Source organism: Nycticebus coucang, chromosome 21 (genome assembly GCF_027406575.1).
Source record: "Nycticebus coucang isolate mNycCou1 chromosome 21, mNycCou1.pri, whole genome shotgun sequence".
Taxonomy (NCBI): domain Eukaryota; kingdom Metazoa; phylum Chordata; class Mammalia; order Primates; family Lorisidae; genus Nycticebus; species Nycticebus coucang.
Genome location: NC_069800.1, coordinates 28,363,714 through 28,388,056, shown reverse-complemented (window position 1 = coordinate 28,388,056; position 24,343 = coordinate 28,363,714). Strand labels below are relative to the sequence as shown.

General features: G+C 38.8%; 1 protein-coding gene across 5 annotated transcripts in view; it reads left to right on the top strand.

Moving 5' to 3' along the window:
- PLCB1 (phospholipase C beta 1) overlaps window positions 1–19,545 on the top strand; it is a 922,504-nt gene extending 902,959 nt beyond the window's left edge. For 4 of the 5 annotated variants that reach the window (XM_053573858.1, XM_053573860.1, XM_053573861.1 and 1 more), the window contains one exon: window positions 16,292–19,545. In XM_053573858.1, coding sequence (XP_053429833.1) covers window positions 16,292–16,519 — 228 coding nt within the window. In that variant the 3' untranslated portion in view covers window positions 16,520–19,545. The remainder of the gene's footprint in view (window positions 1–16,291) is intronic. The other variant, XM_053573859.1, reaches the window with a different exon arrangement.
- Window positions 19,546–24,343: the final 4,798 nt, after the last annotated feature.

Here is a 24,343-nt window from a genome sequence, read left to right as displayed (position 1 = left end):
GGGGCTTAGTTGGAGCGGAGCCAGACATTGCCCTGTATACATCTCGTCTTTTCTTATGATGATCAAGTACCTAAGTGTATAAGAAGAAAAAGAAAAATCTCTACCTTGAAATGTAATAATAAATACAATTTTGAAATTAATTCATTAATAATTGGATGACTATTAAAAAAGAGTGAAATATATGGCATTTAATGTGTCATGAGGCAGTGACAGTCTAGAAGGCAATAAAATCTACTGCTATTTCATAATAAAAGGAAGAGGCTACTAACGTGAAATTTAGCCACAATTGGGTCCACGATTATAAATGAGTTATTAAAGATTATTCTTAAAATTGAGTTACTAAAATTTAAGTTCTTATTAGAATTAAATACTTTAAAATGTCAAAAGTGTTGGTTTAAGTATTTGGCATTTTCTCACATTTCACTTTTTTCTTTTCTTTTTTAATAATTAAACAAAAAAAAAAACAGCACTTACCAAGTATCAGGGAGTCTAGTCCGCTGATGACATTTAACCTAAGAGAAGTTGTCTGCTGGGTCTGGCACAGTAACATATCCACAGCTAAAGTACCCCAGGCTCACCTAAATGAAAACAGCAATCTGCCGTTTTCTCAGGACAGAGTCATTTACTTTTCTCCCTTCCCCTACTTCCCTTGGAAATGAAACTTTAATCAAATGCACTACTGAAATAAAATTGCCATAAGGTGATGATGAAGACTGAGGGATACTCAGTGGAAGTTGTTGAACACCAAACTAAGGTTTTACTCATGTGGAGTGTGATGTTGTAAAAGCTCTACTTCCTTCTAAATTATTGGTACAGCATAGAAAGAATTGACAATTGTCCTCTTTACTGTGTCTTTTTTGGTATGGATTTAGGGGAAATAAATGCAGATTCGTTACATAGATATATTGCATAGTGGTGGAGTCAGGGTTTGTAACCATCTCCTGAATAGGATACACTGTGCCCATTAGGTAATTTCTCATCCGTCACCTCCCTCCCACCCTCCTATACTTCCAAGACTGCAATGTCTGTTATTCCACACTCTGAGTTCATGTGTACACATTATTTAGCTACCACTTATAAGTGGTCCTCTTGTCTTTGACACCCCAGGGATTTACCTATGCTGATGCTAACTGTGGGGCTGGTTCAAGGTGCTCCGTAATAGCCAGGCAATTCAGAAATTTGTATGCTAGCACAACAGACTCATAAACACCTCACATTTTATATCTGTGGAAAAGAGTTTGCTTTCTATACTCAGCCTAAGCCATTTTTATCAGATGTATTTTGATGTGGAAAAAATAAGTCATTCACACAAAATCCACAATTTATTATCTGAAAGTCTTGGAGCCTGGTGTTTTATGGAATAACTTGCCTAATTGTAGAAAGGTGGTATGATGCATATACCATGAGCAGAATACTCCAGAGAGGCCTGAATAATTCTCATAATCAAATAAATTAATGTATCTGCAGTAAAGTGCAGAGACAGTCACATGAAGGGGGATAAATAACATCACTATCAGTGAATGTCAATGCATTTGCCACACATTAAAATAAAAGTGCTACTTTTTTTTTTTTTTTATTGCTGGGGATTCATTGAGGGTACAATAAACCAGGTTACACTGATTGCATTTGTTAGGTAAAGTCCCTCTGGCAATCGTGTCTTGCCCCCAAAAGGTGTGGCACACACCAAGGCCCCACCACCCTCCTTCTTTCTCTCTCTGCTCTCCCCCTCCCCCACCCCCACCGTGACTTTAATTGTCATTAATTGTCCTCATATCAAAATTGAATACATAGGATTCATGCTTCTCCATTCTTGTGATGCTTTACTAAGAATAACGTGTTCCACTTCCATCCAGGTTAATACGAAGGATGTAAAGTCTCCATTTTTTTTTTTTTTTGCTTTTATTTTTTATTTATTTATTTTTTTATTGTTGGGGATTCATTGAGCGTACAATAAGCCAGGTTACACTGATTGCAATTGTTAGGTAAAGTCCCTCTTACAATCATGTCTTGCCCCCATAAAGTGTGACACACACCAAGGCCTCACCCCCCTCCCTCCTTCCCTCTTTCTGTTTCCCCCCCATAACCATTAATTGTCCTCATATCAAAATTGAGTACATAGGATTCATGCTTCTCCATTCTTGTGATGCTTGACTAAGAATAATGTCTTCCACGTCCATCCAGGTTAATACAAAGGATGTAAAGTCTCCATTTTTTTTAATGGCTGAATAGTATTCCATGGTATACATATACCACAGCTTGTTAATCCATTCCTGGCTTGATGGGCATTTAGGCTGTTTCCACATTTTGGTGATTGTAAATTTATTCTTCTTTTTTTTTTTGAGTTTTATTTTTTTTTCTTTCTTTTTTTTATTGAATCATAACTGTATACATTGATATGATCATGGGGCATCATACACTCACTTCATAGACTATTTGACACATTTTTATCACAATGGTTAACATAGCCTTTCCGGCGTTATCTCAGTTACTGTGCCAAAACATTTACATTCTACATTTACCAAGTTTCACAAATACCCCTGTAAGATGCACCACAGGTATGATCCCACCGATCCCCCTCCCTCAACCCACCACTCCCCACCCCTCCCTTTCCCACTTCCCCCTATTGTTAGGTTGTAACTGGGTTATAGCTTTCATGTGAGAGCCCCAAATTAGTTTCATAGTAGGGCTGAGTACATTGGGTACTTTTTCTTCCATTCTTGAGATACTTTACTAAGAAGAATATGTTCCAGCTCCATCCATGTAAACATGAAAGAGGTAAAGTCTCCATCTTTCTTTAAGGCTGCATAGTATTCCATGGTGTATGTATACCACAATTTATTAATCCATTCGTGGATCGATGGGCACTTGGGCTTTTTCCATGACTTAGCAATTATGAATTGGGCTGCAATAAACATTCTGGTACAAATATCTTTGTTATGTTGTGATTTTTGGTCTTCTGGGTATATGCCCAGCAGAGGGATTACAGGATTGAATGGCAGATCTATTTTTAGATCTCTGAGTGTTCTCCATATATCTTTCCAAAAGGAAAGTATTAATTTGCATTCCCACCAGCAATGCAGAAGTGTTCCCTTTTCTCCGCATCCACGCCAACATCTCTGGTCTTGAGATTTTGTGATATAGGCTAGTCTCACTGGAGTTAGATGATATCTCAAAGTAGTTTTGATTTGCATTTCTCTGATGATTAAAGATGATGAGCATTTTCTCATATGTCTGAAGGCTGTGCACCTGTCTTCTTCAGAGAAGTTTCTCTTCAAATCCCTTGCCCAGCCTGCGATGGGATCCCTTGTTTTTTTCTTGCTGATGCGTTTGAGTTCTCTGTGGATTCTGGTTATTAAACCTTTGTCAGAGATATACCCTGCAAATATCTTCTCCCATTCTGAGGGCTGTTTGTTTGCTTTACTTACTGTGTTCTTGGCTGTGCAGAAGCTTTTTAGTTTGATCAAGTCCCAGTAGTGTATTTTTGAAGCTGCTTCAATTGCCCGGGGGGTTCTCCTCATGAAATACTCACCCAGACCAATTTCTTCAAGGGTTTTCCCTGCATTCTCCTCTAGTATTTTTATAGTTTCATGTCTTAAGTTTAAATCTTTAATCCAATGAGAGTCTATCTTAGTTAATGGTGAAAGGTGTGGGTCCAATTTCAGTCTTCTGCAGGTTGCCAGCCAGTTCACCCAGCACCATTTGTTAAATAGGGAATCTTTTCCCCACTGAATGTTTTTAATTGGCTTGTCAGAAATCAAATAGCGGTAAGTAGCTGGATTCATCTCTTGGTTCTCTATTCTGTTCCAGATATCTACTTCTCTGTTTTTGTGCCAATACCATGCTGTTTTGATCACTATCGATTTGTAGTAAAGTCTGAGGTCTGGTAGTGTGATTCCTCCTGTTTTCTTTTTATTTCTGAGTAATGTCTTGGCTATTCGAGGTTTTTTCTGATTCCATATAAAACAAAGTATTGTTTTTTCAAGATCTTTAAAATATGACAGTGGAGCTTTAATAGGGAGTGCGTTGAAATTATATATTGCTTTGGGTAGTATGGACATTTTAACAATGTTGATTCTTCCCAGCCATGAGCATGGTATGTTTTTCCATTTGTTAACATTTTCAGCTATTTCTTTTCTTAGACTTCCATAGTTCTCTTTATAGAGATCTTTCACGTCTTTTTGTTAGGTAAATTCCCAAATATTTCATCTTCTTTTGCACTACTGTGAATGGGATAGAGTCTTTAACTGCTTTTTCAACTTTACTGTTGTTGGTATATATAAAGGCTACCGATTTATGGATGTTGATTTTGTAACCTGAGATGCTCCTGTATTCCTTGATCACTTCTAGGAGTTTTGTAGTAGAGTCCCTAGTGTTTTCCAGATACACAATCATATCATCTGCGAAGAGCGAAAGTTTGATCTCTTCTGACCCTATATGGATACCCTTGATCGCCTTTTCTTCCCTAATTGCGGTGGCTAAAACTTCCATTACAATGTTGAAAAGCAATGGAGACAATGGGCAGCCTTGTCTGGTTCCTGATCTGAGTGGAAATGATTCCAATTTAACTCCATTCAATGATATTGGCTGTGGGTTTGCTGTAGATGGCCTCTATCAGTTGAAGAAAAGTCCCTTCTAGACCAATTTTCTTGAGTGTTCTGATCATGAAGGGATGCTGGATATTATCAAAAGCTTTTTCTGCATCAATTGAGAGAATCATATGGTCTTTGTTTTTTAATTTGTTTATGTGCTGAATTACATTTATAGATTTACGTATATTGAACCAGCCTTGAGACCCTGGGATAAAACCAACTTGGTCATGATGTATAATTTGTTTGATGTGTTGCTGGATTCTGTTTGTTAGGATCTTGTTGAATATTTTTGCATCTATATTCATTCGTGATATTGGTCTATAATTTTCTTTTCTTGTGGGGTCTTTTCCTGTTTTGGGGATCAGGGTGATGTTTGCTTCATAGAACGTGTTGGGTAGTCTTCCTTCTTTTTCTACACTTTGGAACAGGTTGAGTAATATAGGTACAAATTCCTCTTTAAAGGTTTGGTAGAATTCTGACGTGAAACCATCTGGTCCTGGGCTTTTCTTTTTAGGGAGGTTTTGTATAGTTGATGCTATTTCTGAACTTGATATGGGTCTGTTCAACATTTCCACTTGATTCTGGTTAAGTCTTGGAAGGTGGCATGCTTCCAAGTATCGGTCAATTTCCTTCAGCTTTTCATATTTCTGAGAATAAAGTTTCTTGTAATATTCATTAAGGATTTTTTGGATTTCTGACAAGTCTGTTGTTATTTCGTCTTTGTTGTTTCTGATTGATGATATTAGAGATTTTACTCTTTTATTTTCTGATTAGGTTGGCCAGAGATTTATCTATTTTATTGACCTTTTCAAAAAACCAGCTTTTTGATTTATTGATCTGTTGTATTATTCTTTTGTTTTAAATTTCATTTAATTCTGCTCTAATTTTGGTTATTTCTTTTCTTCTACTGGGTTTGGGGTTGGAATGTTCTTCCTTTTCCAGTTGCTTGAGATGTCCCATTAAGTTGTTAACTTCCTCTCTTTCCGTTCTCTTGAGGAAGGCTTGCAGTGCTATAAATTTCCCTCTTAGAACTGCCTTTGCGGTGTCCCAGAGGTTCTGATAGTTTGTGTCTTCATTGTCATTTTGTTCCAAAAAATTGGCGATTTTTTTCTTCATCTCATCTCTGACCCAGCTATCATTCAGCATAAGGTTATTTAACTTCCATGTTTTTGTATATGTATGCAGATTCCTGTTGTTACTCAATTCAAGTTTTATTCCATGATGGTCCGAGAAGATGCAAGGAATAATTTCTATTCCTTTAAATTTACTGAGGTTAGACTTGTGACCTAAAATGTGGTCAATTTTGGAGTACGTTCCGTGGGCTGATGAGAAGTATGTGTATTCAGTTTTGTTGGGATGAAATGTTCTGTAGATGTCTGCTAAATCTAAATATTGGATGATTAGTTTTAAATCTAAGATTTCTTTGCTCAGCTTCTTGCTGGAGGATCGATCCAACACTGCCAAAGGAGTGTTGAAATCTCTGACTATTATGGAGCTGAAGGAAATCAAGTTGCTCATGTCTGTTAGAGTTTCTCTTATAAATTGAGGTGCATTCTGGTTGGGTGCATAGATATTAATAATTGAGATCTCATCATATTGAGTATTAACAAATATGAAGTGACCATTCTTGTCCTTCCTTACTTTTGATGGTTTAAAGCCTACTGTATATGCAAATAGAATTGCAACACCTGCTTTTTTCTGATTACCATTTGCCTGAAATATGGATGACCATCCTTTCACCCTGAGTCTGTATTTGTCTTTTAAGTTAAGATGTGACTCTTGTATGCAACAAATATCTGGCTTGAGTTTTTATATCCAGTCAGCTAACCTATGCCTCTTTAGAGGACAGTTTAAGCCATTCACATTGATGGAGAGTATTGATAAGTCTGGTGGAATTTTGGGTATTGAGTTTTTCAAAGGTCCAGTGGACATTTTTAATCCTTTCACCAGTGTGGAAGTTGGAGTTTGATCCGAAGTTTCTGGGTGATTTTACTTTTGTGGTATAGGATTGGGTTGGTCATTGTGGAGGATAGGTCTGAGAACATCCTGAAGAGCTGGTTTACTTATGGCAAATTTTTACAACATATGAATGTCATTGAAGTATTTAATTTCTCCATCATAGATGAAACTCAGTTTAGCTGGATACAAGATCCTGCGTTGAAAGTTATTTTGCTTTAGGAGATTAAAAGTTGATGACCACCCTCTTCTGGCTTGAAAAGTTTCAGCAGAGAGATCTGAAGTTATTCTAATATTCTTTCCTTTGTACGTAATAGTTTTCTTTCACCGGGCTGCTTTGAGAATCTTCTCTTTCATGTTAACTTTAGTGAAGCTAATTATGATATGTCTGGGGGATGACTTATTGGGGTTGAATCGTGCTGGGGTTCTGAAGCTGTCTGCTATCTGAATTTCAGATTCTCTAGGCATGTCTGGAAAATTTTCTTTCATAATTTCATGCAGAAGGGCCTCTGTGCCCTTCGAGGCCACTTCATCATTCTCAGAAATCCCAATAATTCATATATTGCTTTTTTGCGAATTATCTGAGAGTTCTCTGAGTGAGTGATCCGTTTTTGCTCTCCATTTCTCTTCCTCTTTGAGAGATTGGGAGCGTTCGAAGACTTTATCTTCAATGTCAGAAATCCTTTCTTCTGCTTGCTCCATTCTGTTGCTGAGGGATTCTACTGTATTTTTCATATCTTTGAGGGCTGTAAATTCTTGCTTCGGTGTGTCTAAGTCTTTGGTGGTTTTGTCTTTAAATTCATTAAATTCTTGAGACAACTTTTGAATTTCTCCTCGAATTCCTAATTCCATTTTATTAATCTTGTTTGCAATCCAAATTCTGAATTCAATTTCTGACATCTCAGCCAGTTGTTTATGAATGGGATCTTCAATCACATCTGCCGTATCTTTTCTTGGGGGGGGGTTGATCTATTCTGGTTATTCATGTTACCAGAGTTTTTCCGCTGATTCCACCCCATGGTTATTTTACTCCCTTTGATTTTTCCCCTGGGGCTTTATCAAGGGCCTGTACAGTGTTGTGGCCTGAGGAACTGGGGCCCTGTCTTGTGTGGTGGGGCTAAGTGGTTCTGTCTTGTTTTCAGCTGGTTTCTGTTCAATCCTATTGCAATGTCTACTCTGGCTTGAAGTCTTGGCTGTGTGGAAAAATCAGCAATTAAGTCACCCGGCCCGCCCACCTCTGGCACCAGTTGGAAAAGGAGAATCAAACCTTCCTACAACCGCAAACCCAGGGCACCGCCTGAAAAGTCCTCAGTGTATTAGCCCAGTTCGAAAGGTCCAAATCAACCTTCTCAATTGGCACCTGTCTCGGGTGGGAGAGTTCAATAGGTCTCTGGGAACTGGCTCACCCCAGTGCAGCGTGGAGTCAGGAGGAGCCACCCAGCAAACAGAGCAGTCTGGGAAGGTTGACGTCTCCTTCCCCACTTTGCCCCTCCGTTGGACCCAGTCACTGGTATCTCTGCAGATGGCTAACCCAGTTGCCCGCAGTGAACAGACACTCCAGGGGTTTGCACCTGTCTGAATCGCAAGGAAGTCTGCCAGGCCCCCGCAGTCTGCCGCTATCTATCAGTAGGAGATGGGACCTGACATCTTTGAGTGTTTGATGCAGGTGATGGGAAGGAGGTGTTCACTCAAGCTTAGCCCCATCCCTGATTGATGCTTCTAACAGAACAGAACAGAACAGAACAGAACAGACAACTTTGCGGGGTTCTGTCTCTGTTCCTGCCGAAATCGACGGGCTGTTCTGAGTTCAATCGTCTTTGCTGCTGGAGGTTTGTGTCCTCTTTGCTGCTGGAGGTTTGCGTCCGATCACCTCTCTGGGTCGCCCCACCCTGGAAGCTTCCCGGGTTTGTGAGCAGTGTCAGGAAATCCCCCGCTCACCGGTGGCCTCTTCTGGTTGCCCAGGGAGACAGGGGGTGTGGCCTCAGAATATCCAGAAGTGAGCCATTCTGCCATTAAAGAAAAAAACGGCTGTTGATCTGCCTCCAGGGAACTGCTGCTCTGGTGTGGGCACTCAGCCGACCCTTTTCTCCTCTGTCTCGCGCCCCAGAGTCAACACTGAGCGGCCGCAGTTTATGCTGGGTCCACAACCCTTGAGAGATCCCCCAAGAATCTGAACTCTTGGGGGACAGGCCCCCAGACCCTGAGTGGGAGTGGGGGGGAAGCTAGAATTTCATTCAGTTTTATGCTCAGCCGTATTGTTACCCGGGGAGGGCTGCTGCACCGCACCGCAGGGAAGTGCCGCCAAGGCTTGATTCCCCCTCAGCAGAGTGCCCTCTCCTCGCTCACGTGTCTCAGAGTCGGCGCTGACCTGACGCAGCTTGGGCACTGTGCACTCCCCTCGAGAAATCACCCAAGGATCCGAACTCCTAGGGGACAGGCCTCCAGACCCCGAGTGAGAGTTGGGGGGAGTGCTTGGCGCTCAGCGGGGAAGCTAGAGTTTTGTTCAGTTTTGTGCCCGGCCGTATTGTTGCCCGGGGAGGGCTGCTGCACCCCACCGCAGGGAAGTGCCGCCAAGGCTTGACTCCCCCTGAGCAGAGTGCCCTCTCCTCACTCGCGTGTCTCAGAGTCAGCACTGACCTGACGCAGCTCGGGCACTGTGCACTCCCCTCGAGAAATCACCCAAGGATCCGCACTCCTGGGGGACAGGCCTCCAGACCCCGAGTGAGAGTGGGGGGGAGAGCTGGGCACTCAGCGGGGAAGCTAGAGTTTTATTCAGTTTTATGCCCGGCAGGGGAACGCCACGGCACCCCAGTAGGGGAGGTAGGTCCAGTTTTTAGAAGGTCTCTCCCGTGGAGTGTAGTGGGAGGGCCTTTAATTTCTGCCCATTTGTTTAATTGTGGGGCTCTTGAGCTGGTCTCATGGGGGAGGGGGACTCCCATCCTCTTGGTGGTGGATTTTGTACCTTTTGTTTGCGTCCTTGTGATCACAGCTTGCCTCAGCGGTGTTGATGTGCGTTCTTCAACCTTCTCTCTTTGTGTGGCTCAAGTCCATCAGGATACTTACTAAATTCCTGTCCCTTAACTCTCCTTCTGGACAGGAGCCTCTGTTGAAAGCTGCCTTCAGTCCACCATCTTGTCTCTCCCCCTTGGTGATTGTAAATTGAGCTGCAATTGTGCACTTGCACTAGTGCAAGTGTCCTTATGATAAAAGGATTTTTTTCCTTCTAGGTAAATGCCCGGTAATGGGATTGCAGTATCAAATGGAGGTCAAACTTGAGGGCTTTGAAGGTTCTCCATAATTCCTTCCAAAAAGATTGTACTAGTTTGCAGTCCCACCAGCAGTGTAAAAGTGTTTCCTTCTCTCCACACCCACACTAGCATCTGCAGTTTTGATATTTTGTGATGTGGGCAATTCTAACTGGGGTTAGATGGTATCTCAGGGTCGTTTTGATTTGCATTTCTCTAATATACAGGGATGATGAACATTTTTTCATATGTTTGTTAGCCATTCGTCTGTCATCTTTACAGAAGGTTCTATTCATGTCTCTTGCCCATTGATATATGGGATTGTTGGCTTTTTTCTTTTTTTTTTTTTTTTTTGGTTTTTTGTTTATTTTTTTTTTATTAAATCATAACTATATACAATGATATGATTATGGGGCATCATACACTCACTGTTGGCTTTTTTCATGTGGATAAATTTGAGTCCTCTTTAGATCCTAGTTATCAAGGATCAAAATATGCAAATATCCTTTTCCATTGTGTAGGTTGTCTATTTGCTTTGGGTTTTGTCTTCTTAGGTGTACAGAAGCTTTTCAGTTTAATAAAGTCCCATTTGTTTATTTTTGTTGTTGTTGCAATTGCCATGGAAGTCTTCTTCATGAAGTCTTTCCCCAGGCCAATATCTTCCAGTGTTGTTCCTATGCTTTCATTGAGGATTTTTATTGTTTCATGCCTTAAATTTAAGTCCTTTATCCATCTTGAATCAACTTTTGTGAGTGGGGAAGGGTGTGGGTCCAGTTTCAGTCTTTTACATGTGGATATCCAGTTCTCCCAACACCATTTATTGAATAGGGAGTCTTTCCCCCTAAGGTATGTTCTTGTTTGGTTTATCAACGATTAGGTGGTTGTAAGATGTTAGTTTCATTTCCTGGTTTTCTATTCTATTCCAAGTGTCTATGTCTCTATTTTTGTGCCAGTACCATGCTGTCTTGAGCACTATGGCTTTGTAGTACAGACTAAAATCTGGTATGCTGATGCCCCCAGCTTTATTTTTATTACTAAGAACTGCCTTAGCTATATGGGTTTTTTTCTGGTTCCATACAAAACACAGAATCATTTTTTCCAAATCTTAGAAGTATGATGTTGGCATTTTGATAAGAATGGCGTTGAATAGGTAGATTGCTTTGGGAAGTATAGACATTTTAACAATGTTGATTCTGCCCATCCATGAGCTTGGTGTGTTCTTCCATTTGCTAAAATCCTCTGCTATTTCCTTTCTGAGAATTTCATAATTTTCTTTATGGAGGTCCTTCACCTCCTTCGTTAGGTATATTCCTAGGTATTTCATTTTCTTTGAAACTATGGTGAAGGGAGTTGTGTCCTTAATTAGCTTCTCATCTTGACTGTTATTGGTGTATACAAAGGCTACTGACTTGTGGACATTGATTTTATAACCTGAAACATTACTGTATTTTTTGATGACTTCTAGGAGTCTTGTGGTTGTGTCTTTGGGATTCTCTAAGTATAAGATCATGTCGTCAGCAAAGAGGGAGAGTTTGACCTCCTCTGCTCCCATTTGGATTCCCTTTATTTCCTTGTCTTCCCTAATTGTATTGGCTAGAACTTCCAGCACTATGTTGAATAGTAAAGGTGACAGAGGACAACCTTGTCTGGTTCCAGTTCTAAGAGGAAAAGCTTTCAGTTTTACTCCATTCAGTAAAATATTAGCTGTGGGTTTGTCATAGATAGCTTCAATCCATTTCAGAAATGTGCCACCTATACCTATACTCTGCAGTGTTCTAATTAGAAAAGGATGCTGGATTTTATCGAATGCTTTTTCTGTATCTATGGAGAAGATCATATGGTCTTTATTTTTGCCTCTGTTAATATGGTGGATAACGTTTATGCACTTGTGTATGTTAAACCAGCCTTGCATCCCCAGGATGAAACCTACTTGATCATGATGAATGACTTTTTTGATGATAATCTGTAATCTATTGGCTAGGATTTTGTTGAGAATTTTTGCATCTGTATTCATGAGTGAAATTGGTCTGAAATTCTCCTTTTTAGTTGGGTCTTTTCCTGGTTTTGGTATCAGGGTGATGTTTGTTTTGTAGAATGTGTTGGGGGAAGATTCCTTCCTCCTCAATTTTTTGGAATAATTTCTGCAGTACAGGAATAAGCTCTTCCTTGAAGGTTTGATGGAATTCTGGTGTGAAGCCATCTGGACCAGGGCATTTTTTGGTTGGAAGCTTTTTTATTGTTTCTTTAATCTGTGTGATTGAAATCGGTCTATTCAGGAGCTCTATTGCTTCCTGGCTAAATCTAGGGAGAGGGTGTGACTCCAAATGTTGATCCATTTCCTTCACATTGTCAAATTTCTGGGCATAGAGTTTCTGGTAGTATTCAGAGATGATCTCTTGTATCTCTGTGGGATCAGTTTTTATTTCCCCTTTATCATTTCTGATTGAGGTTACTGGAGATTTAACTTTTGTATTTCTACTTAGTCTGGCCAATGGTTTATCTATTTTATTTATTTTTCAAAAAAACCAACTCCTTGTTTCATTAATTTTCTGAATGATTCTTTTGTTTTCAATTTCATTGAACTCTGATTTGATTTTGGATATTTCTTTTCTTCTACTGTGTTTAGGCTTAGATTGTTCTTCTTTTTCCAATTCCATAGATGGCTTGTGAGTTTGTTGATGTGCTCTTTTTCTGTTTTTCGAATGTAGGCATCTAAAGTGATAAATTTTCCTCTCAAAACTGCTTTTGCAGTATCCCACAAGTTTTCGTAGCATGGGTCTTTGTTGTTGTTATGCTCAAGGAAGTTAATAATTTCCTGTTTTATTTGTTCCGGCACCCATCTGTCATTTGACAGAAAGTTGTTTAATTTCCATGCCTTTGTGTGGGGTCGAACATTTTTGTTAGAGGTGAGTTCCACTTTTAGTGCCTATGGTTTGAGAAGATACAAGGTAAGTTTTCAATTCTTCGGATTCTGTTGAGGTTTGTTTTGTGTCCTAGGATATGATCAATTTTGGAGAATGTTCCATGGGGTGATGAGAAGAATGTATATTCTTTATCTTTGTGATGGACTATTCTATGTGCATCTATCAAGCACAGTTGTTCTAGGGTCTCATTTAAATCTCTTGTATCTTTGTTTAATTTCTGTGTAGAGGATCTGTCCAGCTCTGTAAGAGTAGTGTTAGAGTCCCCTGTTATTATGGTATTATCGGATATCAGATTGCTCAGACTGAGGAAGGTCTATTTCAAGAATCTGGGAGCATTTACGTTGATTGCATAAATATTTAGAATTGAAACGTCTTCTTGTATTTTTTCCCTTGACCAATATAAAGTGACCATCTTTGTCTTTTTTGACTTTAATTTCTTTAAATCCACATGTATCTTAAAATAAGATTGCAACTCCTCTTTTCTTCTGAATTCCATTTGCCTGAAAAATTGTCTTCCAATCCTTGACTCAGAGTTTTAATTTGTCTTTTGAAGCCAGGTGTGTTTCCTGCAGACAGCAAATGGATGGCTTGTGTATTTTAATCCAGTCAGCCAATCTATGTCTCTTCAGTGGGAAATTCAAGCCATTAACATTTATTGAGATAATTGATAATGTGGTAGTATTCTATTCGTCTTTTGTGAGAGTCCATTGCTTAGTTTTATCTTTTGCATCATGTGGAAGTTAGGTGCTGTCCTTTAATTTCTGGGTTCTTACTTTGCTGCTGATCCATTGTGATGGTCAGTGTGTAGAACCAATTGAAGTATTTCCTGTAGAGCTGGTCTTGTTGTGGCGAATTTCCTCAATGTTTGTATATCAGTAAATGATTTGATATCTCCATCAATTTTAAAGCTTAGCTTAGCAGGATATAGAATTCTGGGCTGGAAATTGTTCTGTTTAAGTAGATTAAAGGTAGATGACCATTGTCTTTTTGCTTGGAAAATTTCATTAGAGAAGTCTGCAGTCACTCTGATGGATTTGCCCCTGTAGGTCAACTGACACTGACTCTTGGCAGCTTGCAGAATCTTTTCTTTTGTCTTGACTTTGGAGCGGTTCATCACAATGTGTCTTGGAGAAACTCGGTTAGAGTTGAGGTGACCTGGGGTCCGATATCCCTCTAAAAGGAGTGTGTCAGAATCTTTGGTGATATTTGGGAAATTTTCATTTATAATGTTCTCTAGTATGGCTTCCATTTCTCTAGGGCATTCTTCTTCCCCTTCTGGGATTCCTGTAACTCGTATGTTGGAACACTTCATGAAGTCCCATAATTCTGTCAGTGAGCGTTCTGCTTTCTCTCTGTTCTTTTCTGCCTCTTTAACTATCTGAGTTATCTCAAGAACTTTGTCCTCTACCTCCAAAGTTCTTTTTCTGCGTGGTCTAACCTGTTGCTGATACTTTCTATTGCATCTTTAAGTTCCCTAATTGACTGCTTCAGTTCCTTTAGCTCTGCTGTATCCTTTCTATATTCTTCATATCTTTCATCTCTTATTTGATTCTGTTTTTGGATTTTCTTTTGGTTATTTTCTACTTTATTAGCAGTTTCCTTCATTGTTTCCATAATTTCCTTCATTGTTTTTATCATGTGTATTCTAAATTCCCTTTCTGTCATTCCTAACATTTCTTTATAGGTGGAATCCTGTGCAGTAGCTACCTCATGGTCCCTTGGAGGGGTTGCTCTGGACTGGTTCTTCATGTTGCCAGGAGTTTTCTGCTGATTCTTCCTCCTTAGTGATTTCTTTATCTGTTTCCTTGCCCTAATTTTCCTTTCACTTCCTCTTGCTCTTTAAGTTGCTATGCCTGTGGAAGCTGCCAGCGGGATTAGACCGATCGAACATACGCAACCGCTTGCCAGTTTTCCACTGCTTTTGTCCTTCTCTTGGGGTCCAGAAGTCCCTCGCTGACTCCCTGTGTCCTCAAAGGGATGGTTATAGGCAGATCCCTCTGGTCAGAGATGCCTGGACTCTTGTCTCCCTAGACTTATGGTGCCCAGTTGCAAGGAAGCTGTTACTCAGCCACCATCTTGCTCTCACTCTCCTGCCTTCTTGCCAAAACTTCTAGATTTTATAACTTTGGGGATTCTTAAATTACAACTAAAGGATTACTTAATGTAAGTTAAGTTACTGTGTGCTGACAAAATTTGTCTGGTGTAGAAGCAAAGAAATTAAACTAAAGGGGATGTTGCCAAGCTGCTGACTCTGTCCAAAAGGAGGTCTCTGGAAACACAGAGGGACAGATGCTCTGCAGACTGGCTTCACGTAGAGGCCCAGGGGTCTGGCAAACCCCAGAGGCTGGGCTGAAAACTGTAGATGGAGTATGTAGACACAACCATCAGCCAGACCAAAAAGTAGAATCAGGAGCTCAGAGTAGAACCCAGGCCAGGGGCTACCACAGTGGCCAAAGCAGAGAAGCTTCATTGGAATTTAGAATCACCCCAGTGCTGAGAAATGTGAGACCTCAGGCCTCACCCAGATGTCCTGAATTCAGATGAAGATTCCAGATGATTTGTATAGACCTTAAAGTTTGTAAACTTAAGAAAAGTTGCCTCAGGTCTCTTAATTAAGGTCACTTAGTCTGACATGGTATTTCTAAGATTATGCCCCCTGATTTACCATTGCAGAAGGGAAGATAATTTTATTTAAGATTTGGGGTTTCAGCTGGGCTCAGCACAGCAGAACTTTTTGGCAGACAACTCTCCCGGCTGTTCCCACTCTCTCTTCCCACTTTTACCAGAGAATCCTGACTTTTACAACTATTTTATGACCAAGGCCTCCATGTAAGCCTTCATTTAAAGTAAGATTTCTGTCATTTTTAAAAGTCTAAAAATGTCTCCAAGGCGTAAAATAGGCACATTAAAAGACAGTTTTAAAGGTAGGTAAAACAGTTTACAAGGCAAATAAAAATTAGAACGAAAAGAAATCCAACAAAGAGGTGATAAAATAAGTCAAAATAAAAGTTAGGGTTGGTTCCAAGAGCTAGTTGAGCTGGTTTCCTTTGTATAAATGCATCCAGCTGCTCTTTAGATGCAACCAGCATGGCCTTCCCAGGCTCTGGCTTAAGGTTTAGATCATGAAATCCACTCCACATGGCCCCGTCTACTCTGGTCAGCTGTTTATCTCCCCAGCCTGATTCATGCCCAACTTTGGCACACTCGGCTATCAATAGCTTTCAACCCCTAAATACAAGAACTTCAGATCATTGTTCTTGACTTCTGTAAACAATTCCAAAAGACCCACCTGTGTGTGTTATGCATGTTGTTTGTAAATATATTCATCTTATTCCAAGTCTTTAGCATTATTATCTCATACATAACCTGAACTTGACTTTCAGCTATGGAAAAATCATATTTCCAACTAAACTGTTTTACATCTTCTCTACAGGTAACCAGTGAATGACACTTTAAATTAATTTATTCCTCGTCCCCTCCTGTGTACATCTCTTTCAAAGAGTTTCTCTCCCTGTGGGTAGTGGATAATGGAAACCTAAATGCCCTCAAATCATTCTCCTCTCTTGATGTCTCTCAGCTGCAGGTGGAGCTGGAGCAAGAATACCAAGACAAGTTCAAAAGACTGCCCCTTGAGATTTTGGAGTTTGTGCAGGAAGCCATGAAAGGGAAGATCAGTGAAGACAGCAATCACGGTTCTGCCCCTCCTTCCCTGTCCTCAGACCCTGGAAAAGTGAACCACAAGCCTCCCTCCAGCGAGGAGCTGGGTGGAGACATCCCAGGAAAAGAGTTTAATACTCCCCTGTGATTGTTCCTGCCAGGCCTTCAGAATATGCATGGCCACTCAGGCACCTCTTATTACTAAGATCACTGCCCAGGACCATCTTCCTGAGAAGCATCCCTTAGCCTAAAATCACACCAAAGGGAGAGTTCCGAAAGAATTCATGCAGAAGTCCCATGCCCAGGCTCCATGTGCCATGTGGAAGCCTCTGCTGGTCTACTAGTGAAGAGTGCATGTATGTGAGATTTTTGTTCTTTTCTGATAATAAATTAAAGCAAGCAACTTGCCAGCTCCATGGAACATTTAATGAAGGACAGTGTCTTCTTTGAAGAAAATTGAGCTCATGGTTTTATTTGAAGCTCTAGTGTAAAGTATTTCAAAGTAATAGAAATAGTTTGAGAAATGCATAGCATTATTTAACACTATTGAACAGCATTTTTTTTTCCTGACTGCCCCACAACTACGTGCATATTAAATTGTCTCATCCTTTGCTTTGCAAGCACTGGTGGCTTGCGGTTTGCTGATTTATACATCATAGAGGCATCTGTGTATTTGTTGCTGACATAGTCTTATTAGATACCTTAGTGATTCAAATAAGCTGGTTTTCTTTTTGGAAAAAATAAATCACTTGATTGTATCCTTGCCCAGTGAAGCCATCCCAAGACGTAGCCATATGGATAGTATATTTGGCTGCATGAGCAAGGTGGCTGCACACTTGAGGCCATGTGCTATCTGAATTGACTATTTGCACTCAAAGTCCGGGTATTCGTTGGCTGTTGTCCTGAAATGATCAAATAACTACAAAGGGTCTGTTATGTTGAATAAAAATAGTTGAACTGATATATGTTAAGCAGAAATTCAATCAGAGTGAACAGGTTCCAATGGTTATTTTGCTGTCTGCCATTTTTATGGTTCATTTATTTTTAATATAGAGAGGAAGAATGAATATTTATCTAGAGAATACAAAGAACCACATATAAATTATATATATTATCCCCCTGTATATATATACATATATACATACATATACATATATATGTATGCATTCGTCTATATAAGTGCATACACACACATACATGAGATTGTAGATGTGTGTTTATCAATTGGCAATGACCCACATCTCTTCCACAGACTTCAAATCAAATTCAGGGATAAATGGACAGAGAAGAAAAGGGTCAAACATCTAGATTATATGGGTAGTAAATTATATAGAAATACTAAGAGATAATTGATGGAGCCTTTAATGCAAGTCGAGATAGATTTAGAACTTAGATAATAAATTTGATTTATATTTTGCAAGATCAAAAATTGGATTTTAATAACAGACTTTAAGCTTGTTTTAGCAGTCAGAATATTAAGATAGCAATATGGAAATTTATTAGTATCTTCCATAATTTTTCAGTCTGGCAGATTTCAATTTTATTCTAACATTATAAAAACTTTCATTATACATTTATTAAGTATACTTCATTCACTTTACTGTGTCTTTATAAATTCTTATTTTAGGTGGCCTAAGAAAAACAAATTATATCATGGTAACACTGATCAAAAACATTATCAAAAGATCTTAAATAAGAAGGAATAATTAAGTAGAGGAAAATATAATTTAGAGAGTAACACAGAGAGCATTGAAGTTCAATCCCAGAGACAAGATGCTCACAGCTTTATTTTACTTTAGAATAAACCTGTCTGATTGTAGCTTAGCAAAATATTTTCAAATGCAAAAATCAGTTGTGTCCCAAATATTGTTTCAAGAATTTAATATTTTTATGGAAATTATTTTATTTAACTTTAAGCAATAACTAGGAGTTACAATTAAATTTTAATCAAAATGAAGGCTTAGTTTAAACATTAGGAAAGAGTGATTAAAAAAAACACATCTAGGAAGACAGAAGGGGAAAATCACATCCTCTTTGACATGATTGTATTTTGATCAGAAAGAGTAGGGGTGTTAATTAGACACATAATAAAACTTAACTTCCACTGAAAGAGACATCTTTTGTAAATTATTCTACTTTTGCACTTTGAAAGAAAGGCATTAATCATAAAGAATAAAGAATGGTAAAAGTTGAATGCTGCATTTTTATAAACAGAATTACGGACTGTCTAAAATTGCAGTAGAATGAACTAATAATAGCATTCATAACCAAACACAGGGGTGATGATCGCAGAACATCGTGCCACATTTTAGTCCAGAGATAGACTAAGGTCGCATAACCTTAACTTACACAAAACTGTTTTGGTAGTTGAATTTCATTATCTTAGTGACTCTAGTCATTTTACAATATGTTTGTATTTGGCCATTTACTGTAATCACATTTTTATATCTGTACAATGACACTTTTTGCAGCTGTGGGGTAGTGTGTAAGTAACAGTGTCCACCTTGCATCATTGAAACTACTACAGTGATAATATCATTTAATAATATTAATATTACTTGAAATAGACTAAGATAAAGAAAAGGGGTCTATATGATGTGCAGTTTTGTGCCTTTATGTATTTGCCTTGTTCTTTGTTGAATGTGTGAGATTTGTACTGTGGTTTTCCTATAATAGAGAGTAGGACCATGTATTAAATTAGACTGTGTCCCTCTGAAACACTACTGAGAATAACATGGTTCTGGCCATGTAAAGCAATTTTCAAAGTTCTAATGTGGTTTTGGTTTTTAACATTTCATTTTACCATTTCAGTATCACCATGCATTAATTAATACTCCTGTAGTAGATAAGCAGTTATATAATTCCGAAAGAAAGGGCCATTGCTTGCTTTCCTTTGAATTTAATGTTGCACTTGTACACTGTATTAATATTGTTCGTGATGGATTGGACGTTGTGACTTTTGCCTTTTAAGAAGAAAAAAAAGAGATAGGACAAAGTATTTGAAGCTCTTAAAATGTACATATTTTGGTTCTTCTATCTCAAATTATTTAAAATGCATAATTCACATTTTTGTAATAATTCTATGCAATTTTGTGGCATGATGTTTCTTCCACTTGTAATTTTATGTGCTTTCATCACAAATCCAAAGGAAACAATAAAAATTTCTTAACACAATCTGGCTATTATTTCTTGGTGTCAGAGCCAACCTTCTTTGGACAGGGAGGATTGGGGGGCAGGCAAAATGCCAGGCTTTACGGTTATGATGCCCACCCTGCCAGAGCATTTCTGTGCCTATGAAATAAATTGGGATGCTGCCATGCATGTGCCAAAGGGCACAACTGTCATTGCTGTTACCCCCCACCCTCCATCCAGGAGTGACTTGCCATGGCTTTGAACTCACCATGGCTTCCGTAAGGGAGATCCTCCCTTCCTTTCTCCTGACCTTCCTTTCTCTCTTTCTTCCTTGACCAAAGATAAGGAAAGCAAAACAAATGGCAAGAACTGACAGAGTACGGCATGTAAATTTTCTTATAAAGCAGTTTGTGGCCCTCCAGACAGTCAATCCACCAAACACCCCGTGCTTTCTTCCACATACAAAGCCCATGCCAACCTCAACATGACAGCCCCCTCATAGCAATATATCCTCTGCCTCCACTGACATGTATGATGTCAGATGTCATGTCTCATTATGGTTGAATACTCACCCTAATGTAAGCACATGATAAAAATTGCATTTACAACAAATAAATTTATTTGTTCATATAGTTATTAATGCTAACATAGATTAAAAATAAACACCTGATGTGAAAATAATAAATGTCATGACCTCAAAGCTACAGTCCTCAGTCAACAGCGCTATAACAGGAAGGCTGGACCACCTAGAAGGCAACTCTTTCCCTGTGACTTTTGGTACCAAACACAAAACAGCTAGTGACTGATGAAAGAAGGTTTCTCAAAAAAATATTAGGTTCTGGGAAAGTGGGGTTCATCTTGGATCCCAGGTGTGTCAACCAGCCTTTTTTGCCTGCAAGACAAAACTCAGGAGCCCTCCTTGCCTCTGGCATTCATATACCATTCAGATGTTTCTTGGATATTTATTTTTCTTAATAATGATGTTATTGATCTATAATTTATGTACTATAAAGAGTAGTGTTGTAAAGCACACACTTCAGTGGGATTTAGTATAATCAGAGTTACTCATCAATCATCACTCTCTAATTCTAGAACGTTTTCATCACCCCAAAAAGAAATCACATACCCATTAGCAGACACATGTTCTTCCCAGCCCCTGTGAACCACTAATCTGTTTTCTGTCTCTGTGGAATTATCTATTCTGGACATTTCATACAGCTTGATTTTACAATGGATGGCCTTTTGCATTCAGCTTCTTTCACTTAGCATAAAGTTTTAGAGATTCATCTGTGTTGTAGCATGTATCTGTACCTAATTCTTTTTAATAGTTGAAGAATGTTCCATTGGACAGACATACTATTCATTCCTTCACTTTTAATGGGCATTTGAGTTGCTTGCACTTTTTTTTGTTCTTATGAATAATGCTTGCTACAAACATTTGTACATAAGTTTTTATGTGGGAAGATGTTTTCAGTTCTCTTGGGTTTATACCTCAGAGTGAAATTTTAGGTCATATGGTAACCCTACATTTAACTTTTGGGGGAACTTCCAAACTCGACTCCACAGTGCCTGTACCACGTTAAATTCCCAGCAATGCGCAAAACTGTCAATCTCGCCACATTCTTGCTCACTCTTGTCATCTTCTATCTTTTTGATTATTGATCTTATTGGGTGTGAAGCAGTATCTCATGGTAGCTTTGATTTCCATTTTCCTAGTGACTAACGATACAGTCTATCTTGACCAAATGTATATCTTCTTTGGAGAAAGTTCTATTCCAATCCCCTGACCATTTTCATTGGCTGTTTGTTCTAAGACCTGCATCTCCTTTATTGATTTTTGCCTCTGCTGTATTTTGTGCCTATCCATCCCCAAACCCTGCCCTAGGAAGGTTCTTTCGATTATCATTTTTCCTGAGGCTACTAAATAATGGCAGTTGGCTTAGGAAATGTTCGGTTATTTTCAATGTGAATCTAGAAAGTCATTTGTCTGCTTATTTTTTTATGAAATGTCAAATATATCTTTGTTTGTTTTACCAAGATTTCTCTCTTCCTCCCCAAAACAGGTCTGATAAATGTGAGTAGAATTCACCAGGAACTACTAAATTTCCCATGGATGAAAATGTATTAAGGACATGTGAAAATTTGAATATTGTAATTGTGGAAATATTTGGCACACAGCCTTTAAAAGTTGAAGTGAATTATATAACATGTTATCTAACTTACGTTTCAAGAGTTTCTCCACTTTTTTTTTTTGAAGCAGGCTCTTGCTCTATCACCAGGGCCAGAGTTCACTGGAAGCAAACATAGCTCACTGCAGCCTCAAACTCCAGGGCTCAAGCAATCCTCCCTACTCAGCCTCCCAAATAGCTGGAACTACAGGCATGCTCCATCACATCCAGATAATTTTCATTATTTGTAGAGATAGGGTTTCACTACGTTGCCCAGTGTGGCCTCAAACTCCTGGCCTCAGGGGAGCCTCCCACCTTGGCCTTTCAGAATGCTGGGATTATAGATGTGAGCCACCATGTGTGACCAAGAAGTTGAATGTGTTGACAAGATGAACCAATAACAATGAAAAGAAAATCTTTCCAATTAAACTATGACTCTACATCAAACATAAAGGTGGCCAACTAAATTTCAAAAAAGTTAAAAGCAATGAAATGTCCTGATACTTTTTTTTTCTTTCCAAACACTACTTGTTCTATAGGAACCTAAGATTGTACATTAATTTATTTAAAACCAACAGAAAGCCCAATCTTCAAGCAGCATTGTATTCAAAGTAAAACTAGTCCAAAACCAGAAAAATAATTGAAAAGCAGAGATAAATTTGTACCGAAATCTCTATATAAAATGTCAAAGTAGAATTGATGTATAATGTACTACAAAGTCTCTTTTTTTAAAATTTCAGATTAATATGAGGGTACAAACAGGTTATAATGTTTACATTTTTTAGGTAAAGTCCCTGCTATAGTTGTGACCCACACTAAGGAGGTGTGTCATATACCCTTACGTTGTGCCCCCTAGGTGGGAGCACACTATTCTCCCTCCCTCTGCTTCTCTCTCCCTTCTCTCCTCCCCCCAACTTGAACTGAATTGAGTTTTTCTCTTGTGTGGGCATATATTGGACACAATTAAAGCAATAGACAACCTTCAGAATGGAAAAAGATATTTGCATGTTATAAATCTCACAAACGGTTGAAAACAGAGAACTCAGATTAATCAACAAAAAAAGAGCAATTAGTCCTATCTATCACTGGGCAAGAGACATGAACAGAACTTTCTCTGAGGAAGACACATGAATGGCTAACAAACATACAAAAAAAATGCTCATCATCCCTAACCATCAGAGAAATGCAAATCAAAACCACCCTGAGATATCACCTAACCCCACTAGGAATAACCCACATCACAAAGTCCCAAAGGTACAAATGCTGGCACAGATGTGGGGAGAAGGGAACCCTTTTATACTGTTGGTGGAACTCCAAACTAATACAGTCTCTTTGGAAAGAAGTATGGGCAATCCTCAAAGAACTCAAAATAGCCCTTTCATTTGATCCCATGATTACATTACCAGCCATCTAAACAGGGGGAAAAATCATTTTATCATAAGGACATTTGCACTAAATTGTTCATAGCAGCTCAATTTATAACTGCCAAGATGTGGAAACAACCTAAATGCTCATCAACGCAGGAATGGATTAAAAAAATGTAATATATATATGCTATGGGTATTATTCAGCTATAAAAAATGATAGAGATTTTTCATCTTTTGCATTAACCTGGGTGGGGTTGAAACACATTCTTCTTAGTGAAGTACCACAAGAATGGAGAAGCAAGTATCCAATGTACTCAGTACTAATATGAAGCAAGTAAACTACAAAGTCTCCTAAAACTATTTCCCCCATCTTACCCCGTTTCCCCGAAAATAAGACAGTGTCTTATTTTAAGGTGTGCTCCCAAAGATGCGCTAGGTCTTATTTTCAGGGGACGTCTTATCTTTCCTGTAAGTAGGTCTTATTTTCAGAGGATGTCTTATTTTTGGGGAAACAGGGTATTATCCCCCCACACATCATTGTCACCAATTAAAAATCTGCCCCTAAGACATGATTGTAAGAGGGACTTTACCTAACAAATGCAATCAGTATAACCTGATTTCTTGTACCTTCAATGAATCCCCAACAATAAAATAAATAAATAAATAAATAAAAATGAAAAAGAAAAAAAAAATCTGCCCCTAAAATATCTCTCAATTCCCAGTTAATCTATTCTATTTTTCCCCTTTCTTTCCTTCTTTTTTTTTTTTTCCTGTTTTCTTTAAATGAGGTATGAGAGGAAAACCAAGGAAAGTTATTTTGATAAGCAGGTTATTACTATAAGCAGCAGAGATCAGTCCCACTGGGCATTCCAAGAAAGCCTTTTGGTATACCCCTCACATGAACCCACCAAGACCATCTGGGATATTTATCCACCAATCCCCACTGCCCACTGGGTGAGATTTCTTCTGGGGCATTAGCTCCCTAATGTTTCTGACCCATCCCATTCATTGACCAGGCATGTTTCTGTGGCCAGAAAGCATCCTCAGGCAAAGAGACAAAGGACTTTTCAGGTGGACAGGGAATTTTCAGAGGGGATTTCTGTAGAAGGCTAAGGCTATATCCTAAACATCAAATGTATCAAGAAAGGCTCTATTCCATCTAAGCAACATACAGAGGAGAGTCAGGTGAACTCGTTTCTATAAAGCTGCCAATGAAGAAACTATAAATCTTTAATTATCAAACTTCAAGCTGCCCCTTGCTCAACTCTAGGATTTATAAGTGAACGTAATTATAGCTTGGTCCAT